This window comes from Acinonyx jubatus, chromosome E1 (assembly GCF_027475565.1).
Source record: "Acinonyx jubatus isolate Ajub_Pintada_27869175 chromosome E1, VMU_Ajub_asm_v1.0, whole genome shotgun sequence".
In the NCBI taxonomy this organism is placed as follows: Eukaryota; Metazoa; Chordata; class Mammalia; order Carnivora; family Felidae; genus Acinonyx; species Acinonyx jubatus.
In genome coordinates, this window is record NC_069397.1 from 47522496 (window position 1) to 47547083 (window position 24588).

General features: G+C 38.3%; 1 protein-coding gene across 13 annotated transcripts in view; it reads left to right on the plus strand.

The window, feature by feature from the left end:
* CEP112 (centrosomal protein 112) overlaps positions 1 to 24588 on the plus strand; it is a 468883-nt gene that overhangs the window by 31889 nt on the left and 412406 nt on the right. For 9 of the 13 annotated variants that reach the window (XR_003416799.2, XR_008294088.1, XM_027048061.2 and 6 more), the window contains 4 exons: positions 9218 to 9311; positions 11247 to 11324; positions 22224 to 22271; positions 22779 to 22856. Coding sequence is in view for 11 of the 13 variants with exons in the window: in XM_027048061.2 (XP_026903862.2) it covers positions 9218 to 9311; positions 11247 to 11324; positions 22224 to 22271; positions 22779 to 22856 (298 nt within the window). In the remaining 2 variants the exon portion in view is untranslated. Of the gene's footprint in view, positions 1 to 9217; positions 9312 to 11246; positions 11325 to 11456; positions 13396 to 15397; positions 15481 to 22223; positions 22272 to 22778; positions 22857 to 24588 lie in introns of those variants that run through there. The other 4 variants (XM_027048063.2, XM_027048068.2, XM_027048070.2 and 1 more) reach the window with 4 other exon arrangements.

Consider the following 24588-nt stretch of genomic DNA (forward strand, 5'->3'; position numbering starts at 1 on the left):
ATTTAACACCAATCCTCCTCAGACTCTTCCAAAAATTGAAAAAGAGGAAGCACTTTCAAATTCATCGCATGAGGTCAGCATTACCCTGATACCAAAGCCAGACAAAGACACTACTGGAAAACTACCGACCAGTTTCCCTGATGAATATTTATGTAAAAATCTTCAACAAAACCAAAAAAACCCCAACAAAACAAAACCAGCAAAGAAAAGAAACAACAACTAGCAAACAGAATTCAGCAGCACATTAAAAAGATTATACACCATGACCAAGTGGGATATTCCTGGAATGCGATGAGAATTCAACATATGAAACTCAGTCAGTATAGTACACTGCGTTAACAGAATGATTGAAAAAGCCACATGATCATCTCAAACGATGCAGAAAAAGCATCGGACAAAATTTAATACCCTTTCATGATAAAAATACTTAATAAACTAGGAATAGAAGGAAGCTACTTCAAAATAATAGGCCGTATATGAAAAACTGATCACTAACATCATACTTAATGGAGAAAGACAAAGACTTTCTAATCGCCAGAGCGATTAGGCAAGAAAAATAAATAAAAGGCATCCAAATCGGAAAAGAAGAAGTAAAATCATCTCTGTTCACAGATGACATGATCTTATACATAGAATATGTACATAAAATATACATAGAATATGTATGTATTCCATACAAAACTGTTAGAACTAATAAATTCAACAAAGCATCAGGATAAAAAACCGACACACAAAAATCAGTTTCATTTTTTATATCCTGACAGTAAACAATCTGACAAATTAAGAAAATAATTCCATTTACAATAGCATCAAAAAGAATAAAATACTAAGGAATAAACTTAATCAAGGAGGCAAAAGCCTTGTACACTGAAAAACTACGAAATTAAAGAAGACACTAGTAAATGGAAACACATCCTAGTGTTCATGGAAGACTTAACATGTTAAGATATGGTCAATACTACTCAAAGTGATAAATGGATCCCATGCAGTACCTATCAAGATTCCAGTGGCATGTTTTTCTGTTTGTTTGTGTTTGTTTTCAGAAATACAAAAATACATTGTAAAATCTGTATGGAGCCTCAAGGGACAATGAATGGCCAAAACAGTCTTGGAAAAGAACAAAACTGGAATACTCATACTTCCTAATTTCAAAATTTATTGCAAAGCCACAGTAATCAAAATAGTGTGGTATTGGCATAAAGACAGACATACATAGAATAATAGAGTAGAATAGAGACCCCAGAAATAAACTCTTACATATATGATCAAATTATTTTTTGACAAGGTGCCAAGACCATTCAATAGGAAAAGGACAATTTTTTTTTCAACAAATTGTGCTGGGAAAACTGGATGCAAAACACATGCAAAAGAATGATGTTGGACTTTTACCTTACACTATATGTAAAAATTAACTCAAAATGGATCAAAGACCTAAACATAAGAGCTACAACTATAAAGCTCTTAGTTGAAAATATAGGGGAAAAGCTTCATGACAGTGGATTTGACAATGATTTACTGGATATGACACCAAAAGCACAGACAACAAAAGAAAAAAGATGATGAATTGAGTTATATCAAAATGGAAAATTTGTGTCTATCAAAGGATGCAGTCAAAAGAATGACGAGACAACCTATGCAGTGGGAGAAAGTATTTGCAAATCATACATCTGAAAAACAGTTAATATTCAGAATATGTAAGAAACTTCTACAACTCAATGACAACAATGAAATAACAACTCGGTCAAAAAATGGGCAAAAAAACTTGAATAGACATTTCTCCAAAGAAGATGTACAAATGGCCAGTAAACACATGAAAAGATGCTCAACGTCAATAATCATAATAATCATTTTGGAAATGCCAATCAAAACCATAATGAGAGGGGCACCTGGGTGGCTCAGTTGGTTGAGTGTCTGACTCTTGATTTCTTTGACTAGGTCATAACCTCATGGTCATGGGATCAATCCCTGTGTCAGACTCTGCTCTGAGTGTGGAGTCTGCTTGTGATTCTCTCTCTCTCTCTCTCTCTCTCTCTCTCTCTCTCTCTCTCTCTCTCCAACAAACCATAATGAGATACCACCTCACACCTATTAGTATGGCTACTATAAACAAACAAACAAATTAAATGTTAGCAAGGATGTGGAGAAATTGGGACCCTTGAGCACTCTTGGTGGGAATGCAAAATGGGGTAACTGTGGAAAATAGTATGGCAGCTCCTCACATAAACTAGAAATAGTTACCATCTGATCTACCAGTTCCTCTTCTGGGTATTTATACCAAAGAATTGAAAACAGGACCTGACATGTTCATGGTATCATTATTTGCACTAGCCAAAAGGTGGAAGAATTCCACGTCTTCATCAGTGGATGGATGGAAACAAACTGTGGTATATACATACAGTGGAATATGAATGAGCCTTGAGAAGGAAGGAAATTCTGACACATGTTACAACATGGATGAAACTTGAAGATATGCTAAGGGAAATAAGCTAGTGACAAAAAAGACAAATACTGTATGTTCGCACTTTTGCGAGGTACCTAAAGTAGTCTGATTCGTAGAGGCAGAAAGTAAAATGGTGTTTACTAATGGCTACAGGGAGAGGGGAATGGGGTATTGTTTAGTGAGTACAGAGTTTCAGTTTGGGAAGATGAAAACGTTGTAGAGATGGATGGTAGTGATGGGTGCACAACAATGTGAGCGGACTTAATGCTACTGAACTGTATGCTTAAAAATTATTAAGACCCCTGGGGTGGCTGGGCGGCCCAGTTGGCTGGGCTCTTGTCCAGCTCTTGATTTCGGCTCGGGATATGATCTCAGGGACATGGCATCGAGCCCCACTTGGGTTCTGCACTGAGTGCAGAGCCTGCTTGGGATTCTTTCTTTCTCTCTCTCTCTCTCTGCCCCTCCCCTGCTCTGCCTCTCTCTCTCAAAAAAAAATTGGTTGAGACAGTAAATTTTATGTTACATGTATTTTGCCACAATTAAAAATAAAAAAAAATTAAGAGAAAACACAAAATAACAGTATCAGGAATGAAAAGGAGACTCCATATGGATCTTGTACACATTAAGAATATAATGAGAATAATATAAACCACCTTCTACCACTGAAAACTTGAATGAAGTAGACACATTCCCTGAAAGACACAAAACTAATACTGACTCAAGAAGAAATGGGAAATTTGAGTCGCCCTATTATCTACCAAGGAAACTTAATTCATAATTAACCACCTTCCCACAAAGAAATCTCCAGGCCCAGATGGCTTTGTTGGTGAATTTTATCAGGCTTTTATGGAAGAAATATCATCCTGCATGAAATTTTTTCAGGAAATAGAAAGAGGGACTGCTTCCCAACTGATTTTGTTAAGTCAGTATCACTTTGTTTCCAAAAGAAGACAAAGACGACATAAGAACATAAAACTGCATACCAGTATTCCCTCATGAACATAGATTTAAACACTCTGAATTAGCAAATTGTATCCAGAAAAAGGATAAAAAGGATATTATATCATGAATGTATGAGGTTTAATCCCAGGAACATGAGGGGTTTTGGCACTTGGAAATCTATGTATTTTAAGAAGGAAAAATCATGTCATCATCTCAGTAGATGCAGAAAAAGCATTTAACAAAAATGCGAAAGCCAACCATGATAAAAACCCTCAGCGAATTAGGAATGGAGGGGAACTTCCTCTGCTTGATTTAAGTTATCCATGAGAAACCAAAGCAATTATAAAGAAAGAAAAAAAAGAGGACTTAACGTTCCTAATTTTTAGAATTAAAGCTACAGTAATAAAGATAGCAGTGTTGGGAAAGGATGGATAAAGCCAGAGATTAGGACATATTCTAGAATTTGAACCAGTTCTAGAAATACATCTGCACATACCGATTGAAAATCCATTGATTTTCCACAAAGATGACAATGGAATTAAACGAAGAAAGGAATTAAATCAAATTATGGGGGGAACAACTGCATATCCACATGGGAGAAAAATCAAATGGGTTTTAGACTTAAATGAAAATGCTAAACACTAGAGAACTTTTAGAAAAAACCGAAAATCATTGTGACCTAGGAGTAGGCAAAGATTTCTAAAATAGGACATAAAAAGACACAAACAATGAAGAAATAAGTTATAAACTGGACTATCAAAATTGAAACTTTCTTTCTTTGAAAAACACCATTTGGAAACTCACCTGGCAAGGCACAAAACGAGAGAAAATATTCTAAATACATATAATCTGACACAGAACTTGTGTCTAGAATATGTGAAGAACTCTTAGAATTCAAGGAAAAGTGGACAACCCAACCAGCGTGCAAAAGATTTTACAGACAAAAGAAAGTATATGAGTGGCTAATGTATATACTTGTAAAGATGGTCAGCGGCGTTCTGGATCAGGGATCCGGATCTTAGAAAGTTTCTTAGAAAGTTTAAGATACCATACCATGTGACCCCACAGTTCTATTCCTAGACGTTTAGTCAAGAGAAATGAAAACTTATTCCACATAAACTCTTGAACTAGAGTGTTCATAGCAGCTTTATTCATAGTATCTGAAATGTGGAGACCATCTACATGTCCATCAGCACATGAATAAATACACAAATTATGGTTCGTTCATATAATGGAATACCACTAATCAATAAACGAAAATGAACTTTGAATACACGTAACAATATGGCTGAATCTGAAAAACATTTTCCTCAGTGAGAGAAGCCAGACATAAAAATGTACATACTGTTTGATTACATATACATGAGATTCTACTAAATGGAGGTTGTCTGGGTTTGCAGGAGGGAATAGATCTATTAACAAAGGAGCTCGAGAGAACTTTTGGGTGTGATGGGAATCCGTGTCTTTATTGTGGTGGTTATACAGGTATTTGTCAAAAGTCCTCAAACTCTACGTTTTAAGTGGATCCAGTTTTATTGTCCATAAATTGTACCTCAACGCACGTAATAAAAATCACATGCAGGTGTAGCTGAGGCTTCCTTGGTGCGGCTTCTTCCAATCTAAACACCTGTGGACGAAAAGAGTGACGTTCTGTCCCCCTGCCAGCCATACAGCCAACCCACGGTGGTGATAGAGGGCCTGGAGAATTCCATTCGGAGACGCGGAATGGGAGAAGGAGTGATGGCAATTCTCTGGCAATTCTGAAATCTAGCCAGGCATTTATTGCCTGTATCTTGATTAGGGTTTAATGCTCCTTCCCCGGGAGTGTTCTTCGTGGCTCTTTGCTCTTCCCTCTGAATTATCTTTTTTTTTCTTTTTTCTTTTTTTTTTTTTTTTACCAGAAGGAATGATTTGCTTTAAGGGTAGTAGTTTTCCCAGCCTGCCTCCTGTTTGTGGGAATTTGGAGAATCAAGTGTCTCTCTGTTCATTTTGAACTCTGTCCCTCTCACCTGGAACTTGTCTGATTGCTTAGTTTTGAGGCCGTGGCTGTGTCCTTTGCCTCTACTAGGCATACATCGTCTTATAAGCCATCCCTTTCAGAACCAGCACTGATTTTCAGCTTCCTCTAAGAGCAGGGAAGCCTGTTCCTGCCTCCGCATTCTTGGCAGGTTTGACTTTCTTTCTTTCTTTTTTTAATGCTTAGAGAGAGAGAGAGAGAGAGAGAGAGAGAGAGAGACAGAGCATGAGCGGGGGAGGGGGCAGAGACAGAGGGAGACACAGAATTGGAAGCAGGCTCCAGGCTGTGAGCTGTCAGCACAGAGCTGGACGCGGGGCTCGAACTCACAGACCGCGAGATCATGACCTGAGCCGAAGTCAGACGCTCAACCGACTGAGCCACCCAGGCGCCCCTGGCAGGTTTGACTTTCTTCCTCTACTTAGGGGAACTTTGATTGCTTTCTACTTCTCCAGAGTCACACTTGCTGCTGTCTCTAGTTGTTTGTGGAACCAGAGCCTGGCAGACCTTCAGTTTTCATCCTTTTCATGGCATCACATTTTTGTTCTGTCTAAAAGTGATACCGTAAGTTCTTCTTTTAGGCTCTTTGATGTAGTCTTGACTGGCACTGTCCCTACTATTTCTTTTAGTAACTATCCTGAGTTTCCGTTTTATTTGCTCCTTCTGGAATTCCTATTATTTCGATGTCAGAGATTATGAATCTTTCTACCTTATCTCTTGCATTTTCACTTAATGTAATCATCCCTTTATGTTTTCCTTCGTGTTATCTGAATATTTCTTGAACTAATTTTATAATTTGCTGATTTGATTTTATACTATATTTAATGTGTTAGTCTCTTCTTCCATTATGATTTTAAAATTTGGTAATCATGTTTTTTATTTGTAAGCACATTTTTATGACCACAGATTGTTCATTTCCTTTTTACATCTGAAATATCCACTTGAATGACATTGGAAACACAAAATTACATTTAGGGGCACCTGGGTGACTCAGTCAGTTGAGCATCCGACTCTTGATCTCAGCTCAGGTCTTGATCTCAGAGTTGTGAGTTCAAGTGCAGAATGGGGCTCCATGCAGGGTATGAAGCCTACTTAAAAAAATTACATTTAGAAGTTTCCCTTTACATATACATAATAAGTTTTGCAGGAAGACATTTGATTGGTCTTCCTTTAGGTGTAAATCTTACGTATCTTGTGTCTTATCTCTTTATCTTTAAGGAGACAAGTCTTTGTTTCTCTGGTATTTGGAATCACGCATTATGCTGAGAGAGTGGTTCTGGGTTCTTGTCAAAATACTACAGCTTTAGGAAAAAGTGAAAGGGAAGAGTTTATTTTTCCTACAGTTTTACTCCTTCCACGGAGTAAAAAGGCATGGGCATGCCTGGGTCTTACTAATGTGCGGAAGCTTTTCTTTCTGTGTTGGTTTCAGCACCCTGAAATTGATCAAGCCACAGTTCTCTTCTAAATGGCGCAAGTAGCATAAGCATGAGCTCCTGTAATCATGTCCCAGGTCCCAATTGTAGGCTGTCTACGAGCTAGTCTGCATGGTAGACATCTATTGCTATTCTTCCTAAAGAGGCTTACAGGGCTGAGCTTTGTCCCCTACCCTCTGTTCCCCTGTCACCCTGACCTCCAGCCCCGTCACTGTGAATTCGAGCTTTCTATCTACTTGGAGTTTCAGTTAATGGTGTTTCCAGTAGGAGACAGTCTCAGTGGCAAGGAACGAAACTTCTGTGCCTAACGCCCTGTGTCTCTTGTGCCTGCCAGATCTTAGCAATGATATGGCCTCCTTCTTTAGTCGTCTCAGCTGCCTTCACCAGAAGCTGGCTTCAGCAGCGCCTCTGCTTTCCTTGGCCTGAACTGGAGCATGTTTTAGGGACAATATAATGAATGTAGTTTTGGACACATTGAATTGTAAGTAGGGCTTTTCAGTTTGTACTTGTAATAGGGTTTGAGGCTGAGAAAGAGCAATTTGGGCTGGAGATACAGACCTGGTAATCCAAGCTCCTTGTTATTTGAAAAGCTAATAGCAGTTTTATTAGCAGTTTGGATTGTCCAGAAGGAATGCATGTAAAAGGGAAAATAAATAAGGTTTGACACAGAACTCTGAGATGCATGGGGTAGGCAGGGAAGGAAAGGCTACTGAAGGTTATTATAAAGGAGATTTCTGAAGGATCAAATGAAAATCAGGGAAGAATGGTTCTAGGGAGCCAGTAGATGTGACATCTTGTAAACACTGTTCCTAATGTTCAGTGAGATCAACTAGGGTGAGGACAGATAGTTCATCTGCTTGAGCAACTAGGAGATCGTTGATAGTGTCCAGCACTTTTAGGTTGAGTGGAAATCAGATTGTAGTTGATTGACAAGTATACGTCAGGTTAGGACATGGGCCTAGTAACTTATTTTGAAAATTTATTGTGAAGGGAAAAAGGGTAAATTGGTACAGAGGACAGCTACAAGTGAACTGAAAGGATATGTTGTTTTATGTATGCACCCTGTGTAATAAATAGATAAATGGTTCCATCCTCTTTTTTTATTCATATTTTCTATGAGAATTTCTTTTAATATTTAAGCATTTTTCAATTTTTAAGTATAGCTCTTTTTATGATTGTTTAATCTATTCTTAAAGAAGAACAGGCCACTGCTTAGTATGATGTATCAGGTTGCCTCTTCCCACATCCTGAGTTTTAAATGTTTATGTCAGCTAAAGCACATGGGCTAATGAAATTATTCTCAGCCTATTGCTTTATCTATTTTTCTCATTAGTTTTTAAGTGTTTGGATATCTGGGATATTGAGTAGGGGTGTAAAAAATTAATAGCTCTCTTTAAAACAGCTCTTTCAGACATTTGACATTACTTAGTGACTTGTCTACGGAACGTTATTCTTTCATTGTTACTTCCAAAAAACACATTCATTGTCATCTTGTCTTTTTTAGTTATAATTCTGTCTTTGGGAATATACCTAAAATGGACCAATATTTGTGAAGGGAATCCTGATAGGGCTTGTGGTTAAAAGTTAGTGACTTTAATTCATTCTTTAATGGTTAGTTTCCATTTCATGTATCTTGAAGGAGCCGTTCAGAGGATAGATATTCCTAATAATGAAACTTTCATTGAAGTAGCTTGAATAAAAATATATGAGAGACTCCAGGCTAAAGTAGAATATTGAGTATAATATTTTATACTATATTTTATATTGGAGGAAAGTCTTTTTGTTGAAATTCATTTGGAAGCTTAAACTATTTTCCTATTTGTACTGTACTTATAACATTTTACCTGAATTAACATGGTGTATTTTAAATTTAAGACTGATTTATCTGTAGTTTCTGACATAGTTTCAAATTAATCCAAATTTTCAGCTACATGAGAATTTTTTCATTTTATATATTTTAAGCCTTCATCTTGGTGTGCAGCATGAATCCAATAAAACTTACAAACCTTTTAAAATGATTATCCTCTTTGAGAGTATATGCTTCATTTTTTTTTTCTTATTCTATACTTGGAAGAGCGGGAGGAAGGAGAAAAGATTTAAATACATTTAGTTTATTGTAGTCCCACTTAAAAATAGCATTTGTTTGTGAGCAGGCACGTGGCATTTAGGTGATGTTTTATTTATACTTAAATCTAAATAAAAATAAAATGTGAGAAATAATAAATGGTCGTTATTTGCATTTCTTTTTTCTCTGCCATGGAAGTATCATTGGTAAATATAAACAATCATCTTATTTCCAAAAGAAAAAAATTGGCAATCCCAGATTTAAATGCCCCCTTTGTCCTCTGTATTCCCCCCATTCTGATTGTTATTATTTTGGTCTATTAGTAGGAACCAATACACTGCGAAGCTCCAAACAAGATCACATTCTGTGAGTCCAACCTCCAGAGAAGATGGACAAAATATTACCCCAAAGAGTTGTGTAAGATCAGATTCTACTTTTGTTTGTTTGTTTGTTACTTTAAAATAACTCTACAAATTTTTAGTTTCATGTTTGTCAAAGTTCTAACAATTACTTTAAAACAGTGGGTGTTTGAATGAAGTCTGAAGGTTTTGGTGAACACCCTGATGTCAAAGAAAATGGTGTGTTTGGTAAATTCCACAGTGCTCCTTGTGGTTTCTCGATGATTCTGAGATATCATGTGTATTGTTGCTTTTGTGCATTGGAGAATAACTTTGGAAGACTTCATTTTTTTAGTTGTTTTTTTTTTTTTTTTTTGCTTTTCCCTTTTACTCCGTGTGTGTGTGTGTGTGTGTGTGTGTGTGTGTGTGTGTGTGTGAGAGAGAGAGAGAGAGAGAGAGAGAGAGAGAGAGAGACCACCCAGTGGTCAGAGTTAAGAAACTGGGATTAATTTGTAGTTAAGTGGGGGATACTGCCTTTCTGCTGAAGGTGAACTGTTTATATTCTGAAATGTGAACGCCTCTTACATCTAACTGCTTAACAGAGTTTTGGTTTGAATAAGGTGCAATGAGCATTCCAGTTAGCTTCCTAAAGAGAAGAATTTTGCCTGCTTACTATGGCCTTTCTTGCGTAACTCTGGCTTGTCTTGAGTTACATGACTTTTAACAAGGAGATCATGTGTGATGCGTGGCTGTGCTCTAAACCTAACTCACTGCATTTTCTCCAGTGATAGTTTGGAACTTTGGGGAATACTTTCAGGGCAGCACATTTTAAATATCTGCGGGTTTTTTTATGAACCGTTACATTTATTCACAATAAAACAAGGCAGGTAGGTGTTTTATGTCTTTCTGAAGACATTTTTGTTCACAGAGAAAAACATACAAGAAACAGGGGGCCAATCGAAACAATAATGAGTTTAAATATAGTATATAAAATAAATTCAACATTTTGTTCATTAGAAATTTGGAGACAATAAAATATGGAGAACATTTTAGTATATTTTTCATCACTTCAGATAATTTAAATGATCATAGGTAAATAGGTTTATTTATTAGTAATGAGGTGTTCTAAAAATGTGGAAATGCTGTGCCAACAAATTTAACTTCAGAATGCATTTTTTGGCTGTACTGTAATGTATACATTATTATTTTAAATAGATTTACCTTTCTAAGTTTCTAGAGCTCCCAGATTATTGTCCATTTCTGGGCACAGATTTTAGGCTGTCCTCAGTTAATTGTAGTTTTAATCTGCTTTGATAAATGTGTAATAAGTTATATGAGAGGGAAAAAAACCATGCAATTTTAATTTTTAAAAAAAGTAGAATTTCGCCATAATTGTGTTCTCATGCTGTGACTCCAAAGCTTATTTCTCTTTATATTCAGTGTATGAATGGGAATTAATTTAAGAACAAAGAGCTTCTTGGACATCAACACAAAATTCCCTGTTAACTAATTTTAAGGATTGTAAATAATTCATCTTTTCAAGTGTTCCCCCCCCCCCCTTTAAAGCTACTGTGGTATACCACAATTAAAACTTTTTGTAAAAGAACTTAAAGAGAAGAATCTGGATTAATTTTTAAAATATTCTTTTGATGTGTTTTTTTTTTTTTGGAAATCTAGTTACTGTATGAATATATTGTGAAGGCACCTTGCGGCCCTAAGCAGCTATAGTAAACAGTCATTACTTAGAATTGAGAACTTTGCCTCAGCTATGACATAAACCTTCCCTCTGAGGGCAATACGGTACTACCAGAAAAGCACACGAAACTCTCGTTACTCTGAATGACGTATATTTTGTCCTGTTTTCTGTTTCTTCTGTTTTCTTCCCCCCTCCCTTCCTCCCTGCCTCTCTCCCTCTCTTCCTCTCTCCCTCCCCCCTTCTCTCCCTCCTTCCTTTTCCTTTTTATTTCTTCCTTCTTCCCTCTACCCCTTCTTCTCTCTTCTCTTTGTCTTTCAGGAAGTTCATCCCCAAAGATCTGCTCTTTCTTTGGATGACAGCGACATCGAAGCTCGCCTTAATAGTTGGAATCTTGGGGTAAAAAAAAAAAGTACTTGGTTTATGTATGTACATCGATGTAGCAGAATCCTGTTGTACTTGGAGAACATCTGAACTAATTCTATTTGGTGAATACTATTGGATGTCAGCCATTGAGATGTGTGGTGGTACTGTGGGAGAAGGATCTAGAGAACAGGAAAGACAGATAACATTCCAGAGAAACATAGTCCCTGCCCTCCACAAGCTGTCTTGTCGAGGGTGTAGGAGATATACACATACATAGTTCAATAATTGTTTAAGATAGTATCTGGTAAAATACTAACATGACTTAGAGAGTAGAGTATTGAATTGGAGGCAAGGGGAGGGAGGACTTGGAGAAGCAAGGTCATTTGGGTTAAAAATATCCGGAGATTTCCTGATGAGCCGCCGTCACGGGCACCAGTTGTCAGGTGCAAAGACTGAGAGGGACATGAACGCATCTGGGTAGGTGTGGAGGTGGGGAACTGGAAAGAGGCAGGCCTGGAGACACGTGTGGTGGTGTGAGTGAATGGACATGACTGGATCTTGGGGACTTAAGCAGGGGGTTGGGGCCAGTGTCAATCAGGCTGGATTGTATCGGAGTTTGAAGGCTAAACTGAGCAGTTTCGCCTTTACATTTTAGGCAGTAGTGAGCCCTGCAGGTTTATTTATTCCTTCCACATTCCACTTTCCATGACGCTGTTGAAGTGCTTTGAGGAAATGAAAAGGGGTTTAGAACAATTTTTATCACGTTTTGTGGTTAGTAGGATAATTTCTAATTTGAAAATTTGCAAAGTGTAGGAAATCAGAGGACTAAAATATATTTGAAAATCTTAACACCGAGAGATGGGTTACCATTTTGTTTTAGATATCCTCCTCTCCTTTTTTTTTTTCCGTGTGCATTTATACAATTAAAATTTAAACAAAATTGGGGTTACATTATAAATACTATTTTACTATGTGCTGTTTTTAATTTTTTTTTAAATTTTTTAATTTTAATTTTAATTTTTAGAGAGAGAGCAAGAACATGCGTTCAGGGGAAGGGGCTGAGGGAGAGAGAGAGAGAGAGAGAGAGAGAGAGAGAGTAAATCCCATGCAGGCTCTGTGCTGTCAGCACATAGCCTGACACGGGACTCAGTCTCCAGACTCTGAGATCATGGCCTGAGCCAAAATCAAGAGCCGTATGCTTAACCGACTAAGCCATCCAGGTGCCTCTACGACGTGCTGTTTTGAGTTTGATAGAAGTTTATAACCGTTCTATAAATATATGAATATTAATGATAGCACTAATTTCTCTTTTGGGTGGGTATTCCATAACTTATTGAAACATCCTGGACATTTTGGTTGCTCCCAGGCTGTGGCTGATGTAAGTAATGCTGCAGTACAATTCCCTACAGATCTTTGTGTACACATTTGGTACTTCCTTAGGTTACATCCCATCTTGGTACATAGCCTTCCAGAAGGTATATACCAGTTTCTTCTGCAACCAGCAGGATATATGATTGTCTATTTCTTACTTCTTCACTGACAGTACAGATTATTATTTTAAAAGACCTAAAACCCTTCCTACTAATAATGGTCTTTAATGAAAGGAATGCTTTAGGGAAATCGACTTGGTGGCATTTTGGAGGTTATATTGGATGTGGGTAGAAGTGGAGAAGGGGAACCATCATCTTTTTGGTGTTTGTGGTAAACTCCACACTCGGGTGATTTCTGTGGAGATGGAGAGGGTTGAAAGAAAAGCCATTTCATGGGGGGGAAAGGACACTGCGTGACTGATTGGCGAGCTGACCAGAAGGGCACCTAAAGGTTTGCTTCTAGAAAATGGGAATATTGGCTTCCTGTCAGTTAACTGTCAGATGGGGGAATCCATTTTAGGGGTTACAAGTTTCATTTTAGACGGGTGGAGTTTGAAGAGATGGTCAGACCAGTTGGGGAGGTCAAGGTCTGGAGTTTAGGAGACTCGAGGGCTGGAATCTTATTTATGGTTATGCTGTTTGAGGTGTTGTCCCCACCCAGAGGCTGGACAGCTGGGCTTTCAGGGGACGGAATGAGGACAGCTGGCTACTGCAAGGGACACGATTAGAAGAAGGTAGGGAATGGATGAGAATTTAAAGCAACGTGAATCTCGTAGCCATTTAGGGAGCCTATTAGTGAAAGAGATGAGAGAGAGAAAGTTAATAACAAGAGGGGAATATTAAGTCCAAAGGAAAACATTGTTATGTTTGAAGGTGGAGGAGAAGTTGCCACTGGAGGGAAGTCCTAGCGTTACCGGTGTGCGAGAAGAGCACAGAAAATCCCCCAGAAAGACAGTTCTTTTTTTGATATTTGCCAGAAAGCGGTATCAGAGTGAAGAGTAAAATTCTGGGCTAGCCTTTTAAACTTGCCTTTGCCCTCAGCCATTTGGCACTTCTGATGTGCGTTGCTTAGCCCACAGAGAACTTTGCCCGATTATGTAACTGTTCAGAGGATTAAATTTTTCATTCGTATAGTAAAGTTAAAACATCTAAAATATTTTGAGGTGATGCCTTAAAACTAGGTCTGCCTGGGTTCTCTTTCACACTTTTATTGTTCAAAGAAGGCACTAACAGTGTAAAATATGAAAGTCTTGCATTTTTATATATTTATAACGTATATACATTAATCAGGCAGAACTCTATCTTTTGATCACAGTAGAATAATTTAAGAATCCAGTGTATTAAAGAGCTTAGATTTCACTTTGATTTTAGTTTTGTATTAGAATGCGTGATGGATTTTTTTCTCTCTTTCTTCCTGTGAGTGATCAGTTAATGGTAGTTAATGTTAGTTTTCTATGCTGAGGGTACATTTTTTTATATTGCCGACATGACTTTCAGACACCTTCATTCAGATGCATTAGAGGTTCTAGAATTTGAATCTTCTAGTTTTTGTTAAAAATACGCTTTTTCCTCAAGTATATTCTTTCTTTCCCCAGGAGCGTCTTAGTATTTTTTTAGGAATACGTAATATAAGTAGAGATTCGCTTACTCAACTAGCAATTTAATTTTCCTCCTGTATCTTTTTCTTACTCTTTAAACTTTGTAACCTTTAGTTTTGGGGAAACTTTCTCACTCTGTCAGTATATTTGATACATATATTTCCTGCTTGACTATCTTTATGTAAACTTTCCTCTTTTTTCTTTTTCTGAGGGCCTGGTGGGGGGCTGGGAGGAGGACTTTTCTGGGCCTTCCATCCTGGTTACCAGTCACCTGCTCACTCCCATCCTGCGTCCGCATGCTGACCGCACAGCCTCACTCCCACCAGGAGCGAAGGAACAGTGAGGACTCTTTGCTTCCTAGCCCCAGAGCAGGATCTGGGAGGGATGTGGGCTTAGTGCAGGGATAGCTCTCAGGACAGGCAGTGGGGGCTGGGCGAGGTCAGCAGGCGTGAGCGTCGGATCCCACGGGTGGCTCCAGCGGGTGGACAGCACCCCAGAGGCACGCAGACCCACCTGGAGCCCAGGGCCCATCAGGGAGGGGTGAACCTCCCTGTCGAGGGCTTGGGGACACCTGTGAGCCGTTAGCGGGTGGGGATGTGCCTTTACTCTCCCTGTGAGGGATGTGGGGAGCCTGGCTGTTCTCCTCACTGGCCTGTTGGGAACCATCCTAATCAGGCTCGGGGGCAGCTGGTGTGGGAGACACAAGAGTAAGTCCACTTGAGATGAGCTGTTCCAGGAGATGAGCACGTTGCTGACCACAGAATTGCGAGCTAACTAAAATGGCTGTAGCGCGAAGCTTTGAAGGTTTGGGGTGACTCGTGGTGTAGCAGAAAGCCACTTGGTGCAGTGGATGCTGCCAGACGTCTCTCGGAGGTGACTGTGCCAATTTGCGTCCTCATTAGCGATGTGCCCGTTCCCATTAATCTACCTTCTCTTCCATCGTGGTATTGACAGTCCGGTTTTGTTTTTGTTTGTTTGTTTAACTTAAAGTTCAGCCGTTCTTGAGAGTGGTTAGTGACACTGCACCGTGGGGTGTTCATATATATTTTCCTGGTGTCTCATCCAGTGAGGTGACCTTTTTTATGTCACTGACAGTCTAGATAGCCTCTCGGAGTGAAGTGCCTGCCTACGGCTTTGCCAGTTTTTCCGTTGGGTCGTTTGCCTTTTTCATACTGATAACCTGAGGGCCTTGTTTCTGTTCTGGATAAGAGTCCTTTTCGAGTAAGTATTGTGAATATTTCCTTCTACTTTGTTGCTTTCCTTCAATCTCTTACTGGTGTCTTGGCTGAACAGAAATTTTAAATTTTAACGCAGTTCACGTTCTCAGTTTTTCACCATGCGGTTAGTGCTGTTTTGTGTCCTGTTTAAGATCTTTGACTGTCCTAAGGTTCCGAAGATGTTCTTCTTTGTTTTCTCCCAGCGGCTCTATTACGTGACTTTTTCTCTTTGGATTACATACCATCTGGAGGTGATTTCGGTATATGTTATAAGATAGGGAGTTAAGATTTGTTTGGTCCCTTGTGTATATCAAGGTGGCACTCCCATTTATTGAAAAGACTCTTCGTGCTGTACCGCAGTGTTATTTGTCCCATAAATCAGGTGACGGTGCGTGTCTATTTCTGTTCTGTTCCTTTGGCTTACTTGCTTTTCCTTGTGCCGTTGGACTATGCCTTTCTCTCTGTATCTAATTTGTACTCACTAAATGTTGAGATGTGAGTAGACCAGCGAATGAGCCTTCATTTGTAGTATTGTTTCTGTGGATAAATGTTTTTCAAGTTCTAAAATGTTGCCTTAAAAAATTATTTTGGAGCACAATTGATTTGACATTGAGGACTGAATTTATTTAAAACTACCGAGCGGGTTTTGGCAGTTCTAACTGATGCCACGACTTAAAAACATTTAGTTGTGTTGTTAGTAATAGATTGCTTGAAAATGTCCTTTCCTGTAAGGCAGCTAAAATATCGTATAAAATGTCTTTCTATTTTTCTGGAATCATAGAACATCTCTAACTGATCCACATTATTCTGTGAGGGGTATTTGATCAGTTTGATCAAAATCCTGAATAATCCAAAGAAATAGACGGACAGAACCCTTTGCAACCAAACAAATCCGCTAAAAAACTAACCAGAACAAAATGTCAAAAGCCAGTTTTCATTAGAAAGCATCCAGATATCTGTATTTGTGTCTAGTTTAAATGATGACATATTTTATTACCGTGCTTCTATTTGCTCTTTAAGCCAGAAGTGTTTGGTCATGTGATTCATTCCTGCTATTGGAACTTAATTTTTTTGGCATTGTTTTCTGTGGAATATTTCGTTAGACTTTAATGTTTCACATAAATCCTTTTTATCTTCCATTTTGGACATTCTTTGTTGTGGTCTTCTTTTTTGAGGTATTGTGAGAGAACAAGAGATTTTCTAAAAGAGCATGAAAAAAGTAAATGTTAAGACTGTTTACAGATTGCTTCAAGTCCATTTACTGGTGGATTACAAAGTGGGAACATTGAACTTCAAAGCACATCTGGCTGCTGTTATAAAATCAGAAAATAGATTGCTTATTTCCCCCAAATAGACTCAAGAACACGCTTTACTATGGATAATTCTCATTACGTATTGAAAGTGGGTATGAGACAAACTCCATGGATTGTAAATGAGTAACAATTACAGAAAGAAGATTTATTCCTGTTTACGGTGTTCATTGTTGCTTTTAAACATTACAATATACTCTTTCTTTTTTGGTCAACTTGAGAAAGGAAATTTATGATAACAGAATGAGTCCTTAACTTCTGTATTTAATGGCTTTTAAAGATGAAGAGAATGAAATAGGAGTTACTTCTGCATCGTTGAAAGGCTACATTATAATTAGCTAAACCAATATTTTGTACTCTGCTTGTAAATGTAGAGCTGTGTAAAAATAAGTCACAGATGGCTTTGTTGGCTTTTGGTTTTAAATTTGAAGCTTAATTAGAGCTTGAGCATCTTTGAGAATTCTGTTTTCCCCTTCCTTTATTTTCCCCCTTATATTTAATTCTGCTTCATGAATTAGGGTTTTATATATTTGCAGATTTGGGTGTATCCTTGAAGAACTTACTTTCTGGGCTGGTTTTTCTCCATTCCAAAAATAGAGAATGGTTACTTACTATTCATATATATACCTTCAGACAATAAATATTTATTGAGTGCACTTTGCTGCCTGTTGGAAATTTGCTGCCTCTGTTTTTCAAAAAGCTGTGTATATATATAGTACAGTGTTATTTACTAAAGAATGTGCCTCTTTCTCTGGTATAATATTTAAGTGAGTTTTATTATTGTCCCTACTAACTAAATGTTTCCCAAAGTAAAGTGTACTGATTCATACACCCACCAGTGGTCCTCCATCTGGGACACTTTTATTGGCAAATTTTTAATGTGTACCAATCTGGTGGCAGAAAATACCCTCTCGCTGTGGCATTACTTTACATTTTTCGTATTTCTAAAAAGATTGAGTATACATTCATGTGTGTATTAGTCATTCAGATTTCTTCACCAGTAAAATGTGTCTCCAGTTTTTCCCATTAAAAAAACTGTATTGTTCTTTCTTTTATTAACTTATAAAGACCTTCTTTACACATTTTGGAGACAGATCATTTGTGCAAACATCTCCCAGTTTATGACTTATCTTTTCATTTTATTTGTGATCTTTTATTCATTATCTTTTCATTTTATGTATGATCTCTTTTCTGGAGAGAAGTTCTTACTTAAAGTAGTCAACTTTATTAATTTCTTTTTTGTGTATGCTTTTTTTTCTTGTTTCTTGCTTAAGAAAATTTTCTACTTTGAGGTCACAAAGTCATTCTTTTATGTTGTCTTCTGCAAGTTTTTATGCTTCTGCTTTTAATTATAAGTATTTAATCCGTTTGGGAATTTATTATATATGGTGCAAGGAAGGAATCTGATCTCATTTTTCCCACTTATTATTTTTTTCATTTTTTTAATGTTTTATTTATTTTTGAGACAGAGTGAGACACAGCCTGAGTGGGGAAAGGGCAGAGGAGAGGGAGATACAGAATCTGAAGCAGGCTCCAGGCTCTGAGCTGTCAGCACAGAGCCCGACGTGGGGCTCGAACCCATGAACTGTGAGATCATGACCTGAGCTGAACTCAGATGCTCAACCGACTGAGCCACCCAGGTGCCCCTCATTTTTTCCCACTTATTAAACACATCTTTAATTTTTCAATAATTTGCAATTCTAGATATTTCATGAATCACATTCTCATATTTATTTGAATTCCTAGTACTTTCTGGTTGGTTCCGTTGACTTATTTATTGTCATCACTATAGTTTTACAATATCTTTGTAAGTCACCCCATCTTGATTTTTTTCTTCAGGCTCTTCTTGTTTATTTATTTATATACATTTTATAATGAGCTTATTAAGTTTTACAAAAGTCTTCTTGAGATTTTTGGATTGGATAAATTTAGTCACTAGATCAAGTCAAGGAGAATTGCCATTTTTACACTATTGAGACTATCTAAAAGCATCGTTTTGCTATTTATTTCATTATTAGCGCTTTTCAAAAAAACTTAATTGTTTTTTCTGTAAAGGGCTTATGTGTATTTTCTTAGATTTACTTTTAGCAATTACATATTGTTTTGTGATTACAAATGTTAGCCCTGGAAAATCATTTTCTTCTCCTAGGTGATTTTTGCTAATTTGCAGAAGTGCAGCTGACCTTTACCTATCAATTTGGCATCTTGCAACTTGGCCAAACTCTTATTTGGTCGACTCCTGTTTCCTATCTTTCTGTTTTCTGCCTTTATTTGTAGTGTTCTTTATGAATGTCCTAAGATTATTCAGAAGTTATACTTGACTACGTATTATCTTGGGGGCGGGACATAGATACCATCGAACGTTGACCTGTGGGAGGATGGCCTACCCACCTCAAGCGGGTGGCACAGAGAACCTAGTGATCGCTAGTGCTGGAGACAAATGGAGGCCGAAGGAGGCCGTGTTACTGTTGACTTCTGTTTCATGGCTTTAAAAAAAAGTAATTCCTACTATGGACAGGTTTTGATTTTGATTTTCTGTTTTTTGTGGAAAGTTTTTATGGATATTGGATTCTTTGTTTGTTTTTGTTTTTGTTTAAAATTGTTGATGTTTGATTGTTTTGAATGAGCAGTAGCCGGGGTTATGGGGGGGGGGTGGTTTGGGTAGCTTGCTTTCTTAGTTTGGGAAGGCCTTCTACTCCACTGAAGATCAGTTTCTTTAATCAGAGGTGCCTTCTGTGTTGTCATTTTGGCCTGTCATCTTCTGTTTCATTGGTTTTGTCTTGTTTCTGGAGGGTCCTTTTTCTTTAGCTCCTTTCTTTCCCTTCATCGTGGACGGGCTTCCTTCCAAGGGGCCTCTCTCTACTGCACAAGTGGTTCCTTTCTGGCTCTTGACACGTTCACTTTTTACACCCTTTATTTATTTATTTATTCATTCATTCATTCATTCATTCATTATAATTTATTATCAAATTGGCTAACATACAGTGCATACCATGTGCTCTTGGTTTTGGGGGTAGATTCCCTTGATTCATCGCTTACATATAACACCCAGTGCTCGTCTCAACAAGTGCCCTCCTGAATGCCCATCACCCATTTCCTCCCTCCTTCTCCCCCGCCATCAACCCTCAGTTCTCTGTATTTAAGTGTCTCTTATGGTTTGCCTCCCTCCCTCTCTGTTTGTAACTATTTTTCCCCCTTCCCTTACCCATGGTCTGCTGTTAAGTTTCTCAAGTTCCACATATGAATGAGAACATAAGATATTTGTCTTTCTCTGACTGACTTATTTCACTTAGCTTAGTACCCTTCAGTTCCATCCACGTTGTTGCAAATGGCAAGATTTCATTCTTTTTCATCGCCAAGTAGTATTCCGTTGTATATATAAACCACAACTTCTTTATCCATTCACCATAAAATGAATTGGATAAATGTCCAATGTTGATGGACATTTAGGCTCTTTCCATAATTTGGCTATTGTTGAAAGCGCTGCTATAAATGTTGGGGTACACGTGCCCCTATGAGTCAGCACTCCTGTGTCCTTTGGATGAGTTCGTAGTAGTGCTATTGCTGTTTATACCCTTCTGTTGATGCTCCCGTCTCTAGCGCTCCCATCTGTCAGGTGTTTTGTACAACCCATGGAAGGTAGGCCACTCTCCTTCTGCAGGTCGGTATTTGCTGACGTCTAAATTCCGACACCACTAGGATCCCGAGGCCCTTCCTTTTTGTTCCATGCTGTCACTCCGGTTTGGTTTAGGATGTGATTCTGCTGATCTGTGATCTTTCTTTGGCCAGTTACATGTGAATCGAGGGTTTTCGTGATCTCTCCTTGTTAGGGTGTAGGCATGAGTGGTGGGTGTTTTTATGTGCTCTCTTCATTGATCTGTATGGACTTTTGGAGGATGTGGAGAGAAATTTAAATTCAGACAGTTGCCATTACTTCATAGGTATCAGCCTTCCGGGTGAAAAAATTAATTTGTAGATTACTCCTTACCTAGGTGCTAAAATATAGTTATTCTTCAGATCCTGTTGGTGTAGGTGTTTTTATGTTTTTTAAATGTAACTGTTATTTTTAATTTCCTTGCCTCTGTATTCTTTAATTAATTGATCCTTTATTCACCCTTTCCTTTATTATCCACCTGGGTATAGATTATCTTCCATGATTATTAACCATAATAACTCATTTGAGGAGCCTTTGGAAAACACAGTAAGGTTTTGGAGGAGAAGATTCTGATAATATATACTTGACAGAGTTTTTAATTATCGTTTCATTTGTGAATGGAATTGTTGGGATAACAATCAGTGTTTCTGTTTTATCATATAGTATATATTCACCCAATAAATATTTCCTTCAAAGCCTGCTACACGTTAGGTATTGTGCTAGGTACCAAAAATACGAAATTGAGGAGCCATTATCCTAGCACTCACCATGCATAAAGACAGATGTGGAGACATGCTGGTAATAAACACTTAGAATGTAATATAAGAGCTATGAGAGACACATGGGATACTTTAGGAGCTTGGTAAGAGGGCGGGATCAGGTACTGTTTGTCCCTTCCTTCCCTCCTACCCTCCTTCCCTCCTTCCTGCCTTCCTTTCTTTCTTCTTAATGCGTATTTGTTGGGCACCCACTACCTGTCAGGCCCTGTGGTAGATGCTGGGATAGATGGGTTGTGACTGTTACAGCCTGTGTTCAGACTTCACACTCTTTTAACAGAAGATAGATGTTTGATTATAAAAGGGTACTGTTGGAGTAGTGGCAACTTAATTAAATTTCCTGGGGAAGCATCTCGAGTAAGGTAACTGCAAGAGAATGATTTCACAGTTTGCGAAGACTCAGATTTGGGAGAGAAGGTAGTGCTTTGAAAGGTAAAACAAATGTTTGGTGTCCTTGGAATAGAGGGTGTATTGGGGGATAGATGAACCTGGAAGGCGGATATGGGAGGGGTCCCAAAGGAGTTCTCTGTTCTGGTTGCTATCCTGGAGGTAAATGTAAGGATTCGGGTACTGGACTTGCCTGGGTGTGTAGTGATTAGATTGAGACTTGAAAGATGAATGGGAGGATATTCATAAGGTGACGGAGTAGTGCCTAGAGGTAGAGAGGCCCAAGAGAGCTGCCATATTTCAGTAATGTAAGTCAGCCAGGATCCCGGGCGGATAAAACACGACGTAAGGACTAGTGGGGATGAGGCTGGGCAGTGAGGCTGTGCGAGGGTCACGAAGGTGCATTTCTGTCTGCAAACGAGTTTATGTTTTCTATGTTATTTGTTAGTGGGCTACTGAAAATATATTATGGGTTACCCATCCTAAAACACAAACTCAGTATTGAGACGTACAGAAAATGTTCTGCATCGCAGTTCAATTCTGTGTTTTACCAAATGATAATTGAAACCAAAGAATATTGTTAATAATAGAATTATTAATTTCTGTCTTAAATTTTCAGATAGAAAATCCTCGGTACCTGAGACAGAAGCCTATCCCAGTTGCTCTGGTAGGTGAGAATTCCACTGGACTTTTCCTATGGACAGACTTGTTTTTAATGTTTATTGATTTTAATGTTTATTTATTTTATTTATTTTTGAGAGAAAGAAACAGAGTGTGAGCAGGGGAGGGGCGGAGAGAGAGGGAGACACAGAGTCAGAAGTAGGTTCCAGGCTCCGAGCTGTCAGCACAGAGCCGGATGCGGGGCTCAAACCCACGAGCCGTGAGATCGTTACCTGAGCCAAAGTCAGACACTCAACCGAGCGAGCCACCCAGGAGCCCCTGTACAGATATTTCTAAATAAAGTAATCATTAAGTCATTTACAGGAAAGAACACTGGTCCACATTATGAAGCATGAGAGTCTTATTAATCCTATCACTTGGGAGTGAATAAATCGCTTTTTTCTCCAACGTTGGTATTATCTTGGCATGAACTTCAGGCAATTTAGAGTTACCTTTTGGGTTAAGGATAAGCCAGGCCTGAGAAAGTATTGAATAACTCTTATTCATTCAACAGATGACCCCCAAATGTAGCCTGAGAAAATCCAGCAGCCTCCATGATGATCCTCTACTCTTCCGAATGCACGAGAAAGAGGTAGGATTGAGACATGTCTGCTGTACTGAATAATGAACACGGTTTTTGTATTTTGTATAATGTGAGTTTTCAGGTCTTTGACTCATAATGCTCAGTAAGAAGAGATTGTGTTTGCTACAAATGTAAAATAATGATGCTGGGTAGGGGTAAGGGTTGTTCTTCTGTTTTTTTCATGCACATCTCCCACTTGGTGAGAGTGTGGTGAGGGCTGTCTCCTGACTGGACTGTCCATTCCTACTTCTCTGGGCTTGGGGAGATGGCAGTTTTTAGAAGCAGTGTCTTTGACCTCAGCGAATCTCTCCATCCTGCCTTTATCTCAACTTGCTTGTAACGTACCTTTCTAGTTTCGCTCTTCTTACGGTTTCTGCTATTTAAATTGATCTGCTAAATTAAACCATGCTGTGGCTGACATATAACATAACATACTTTCTTTGATCATTTGAAAGTGGAATTATCCAAGAGGCAGTATCATTGGTTAAAAACATAGACTATGGAGTCCAGAATACCTGGATTTAAACCCTACTCACTAGCTGCATGAAAGTGGGCAGATACTTGCCCTCTCTGAGTCTCTGTTTCCTCATCTAACTTGGGAGACACCTGCTTTACAGGCTGAGCATGAAGATTTTGTAGTCTGGAAGTACTTACATGCTTCACATATAGTAGTCATTAAATGAAGGTGAATTTGCTTTGTTCTTTATTTTTTTTTTTTTAAGTTTATTTATTTTGAAAGAGGGGGAGGGAGAGAGAGAGAGTTCGATCAGGAGAGGGACAGAGAGAGAGGGAGAGAGAGATAATCCCAAGCAGGCTCCATGCTATCAGCACAGAGCTTGATGTGGGGTGGGAACTTACGAACCGTGAGAGCATGACCTGAGCCGAAATCAAGAGTTGGATGCTTAACCGACCGAGCCACCCAGGCGTCCCTGCTTTGCTATTTTCTTGTTAAAATTTCTGTTCTAGGAAATTTGAAAATCATCATTATTATTTTTATTTTTGCTTATGGCACCAGTGAAACGCTTCGGTCACCTGTGTGGTGTGATAGAAGACTGTTAGATTAGGAGTCTGATGAACTGTGTCCTTCACTTGCCTTTAACCACTCTCTAGTCATGTGACCCAGGGAAGTCAAGAATATTAGTTTAGTTTTTGCTTAACGAGAGGCTAATTATTGATGTGACAGGATCATTACCAAAATTAATGAGAATAATGAATATGCATTGGAAATGTTAATTTAAATGTGCAAATGTGAAAAATGTTATTGGACTTAGATTTAATGTTTCTAATAAATTTAATTAAATAGTTTTATCTTTCATTATTTTTTCTTTCATTTTAATGAGGATGCTTCTAAGAATTTCTAAAATTCAATTTCAGTTTGGCGATTTTCAACATGAAAGGGTTTTCTCACCACCCTGTTTATAAAATATCACAAAGGACGTTGATCTCTTTATTAGATATTCCAAACAGTGGCATGAACATATAATTTAATTTTTGTTGATAATGGAGGAGGACAGGCTATTTTTTCTTTTAAATTTCAGTCTGGTGGAATTATTGCTGCTGCTTTCAGTAATATTTATCATATGATGGCTCCAGTTAAAGGCATGTAGGGTCTTGTTTTTTGGTGCAATCCTGTTGCTGAAAAAACCTGTTGAAATAAAAAGTTCTAAAAAGCCTTTGAGGGAAATACTTGTCTCATGCGGATGCACCTTCTTTTGAGCTCTTTTTTTCTTTTTTCTTTTTG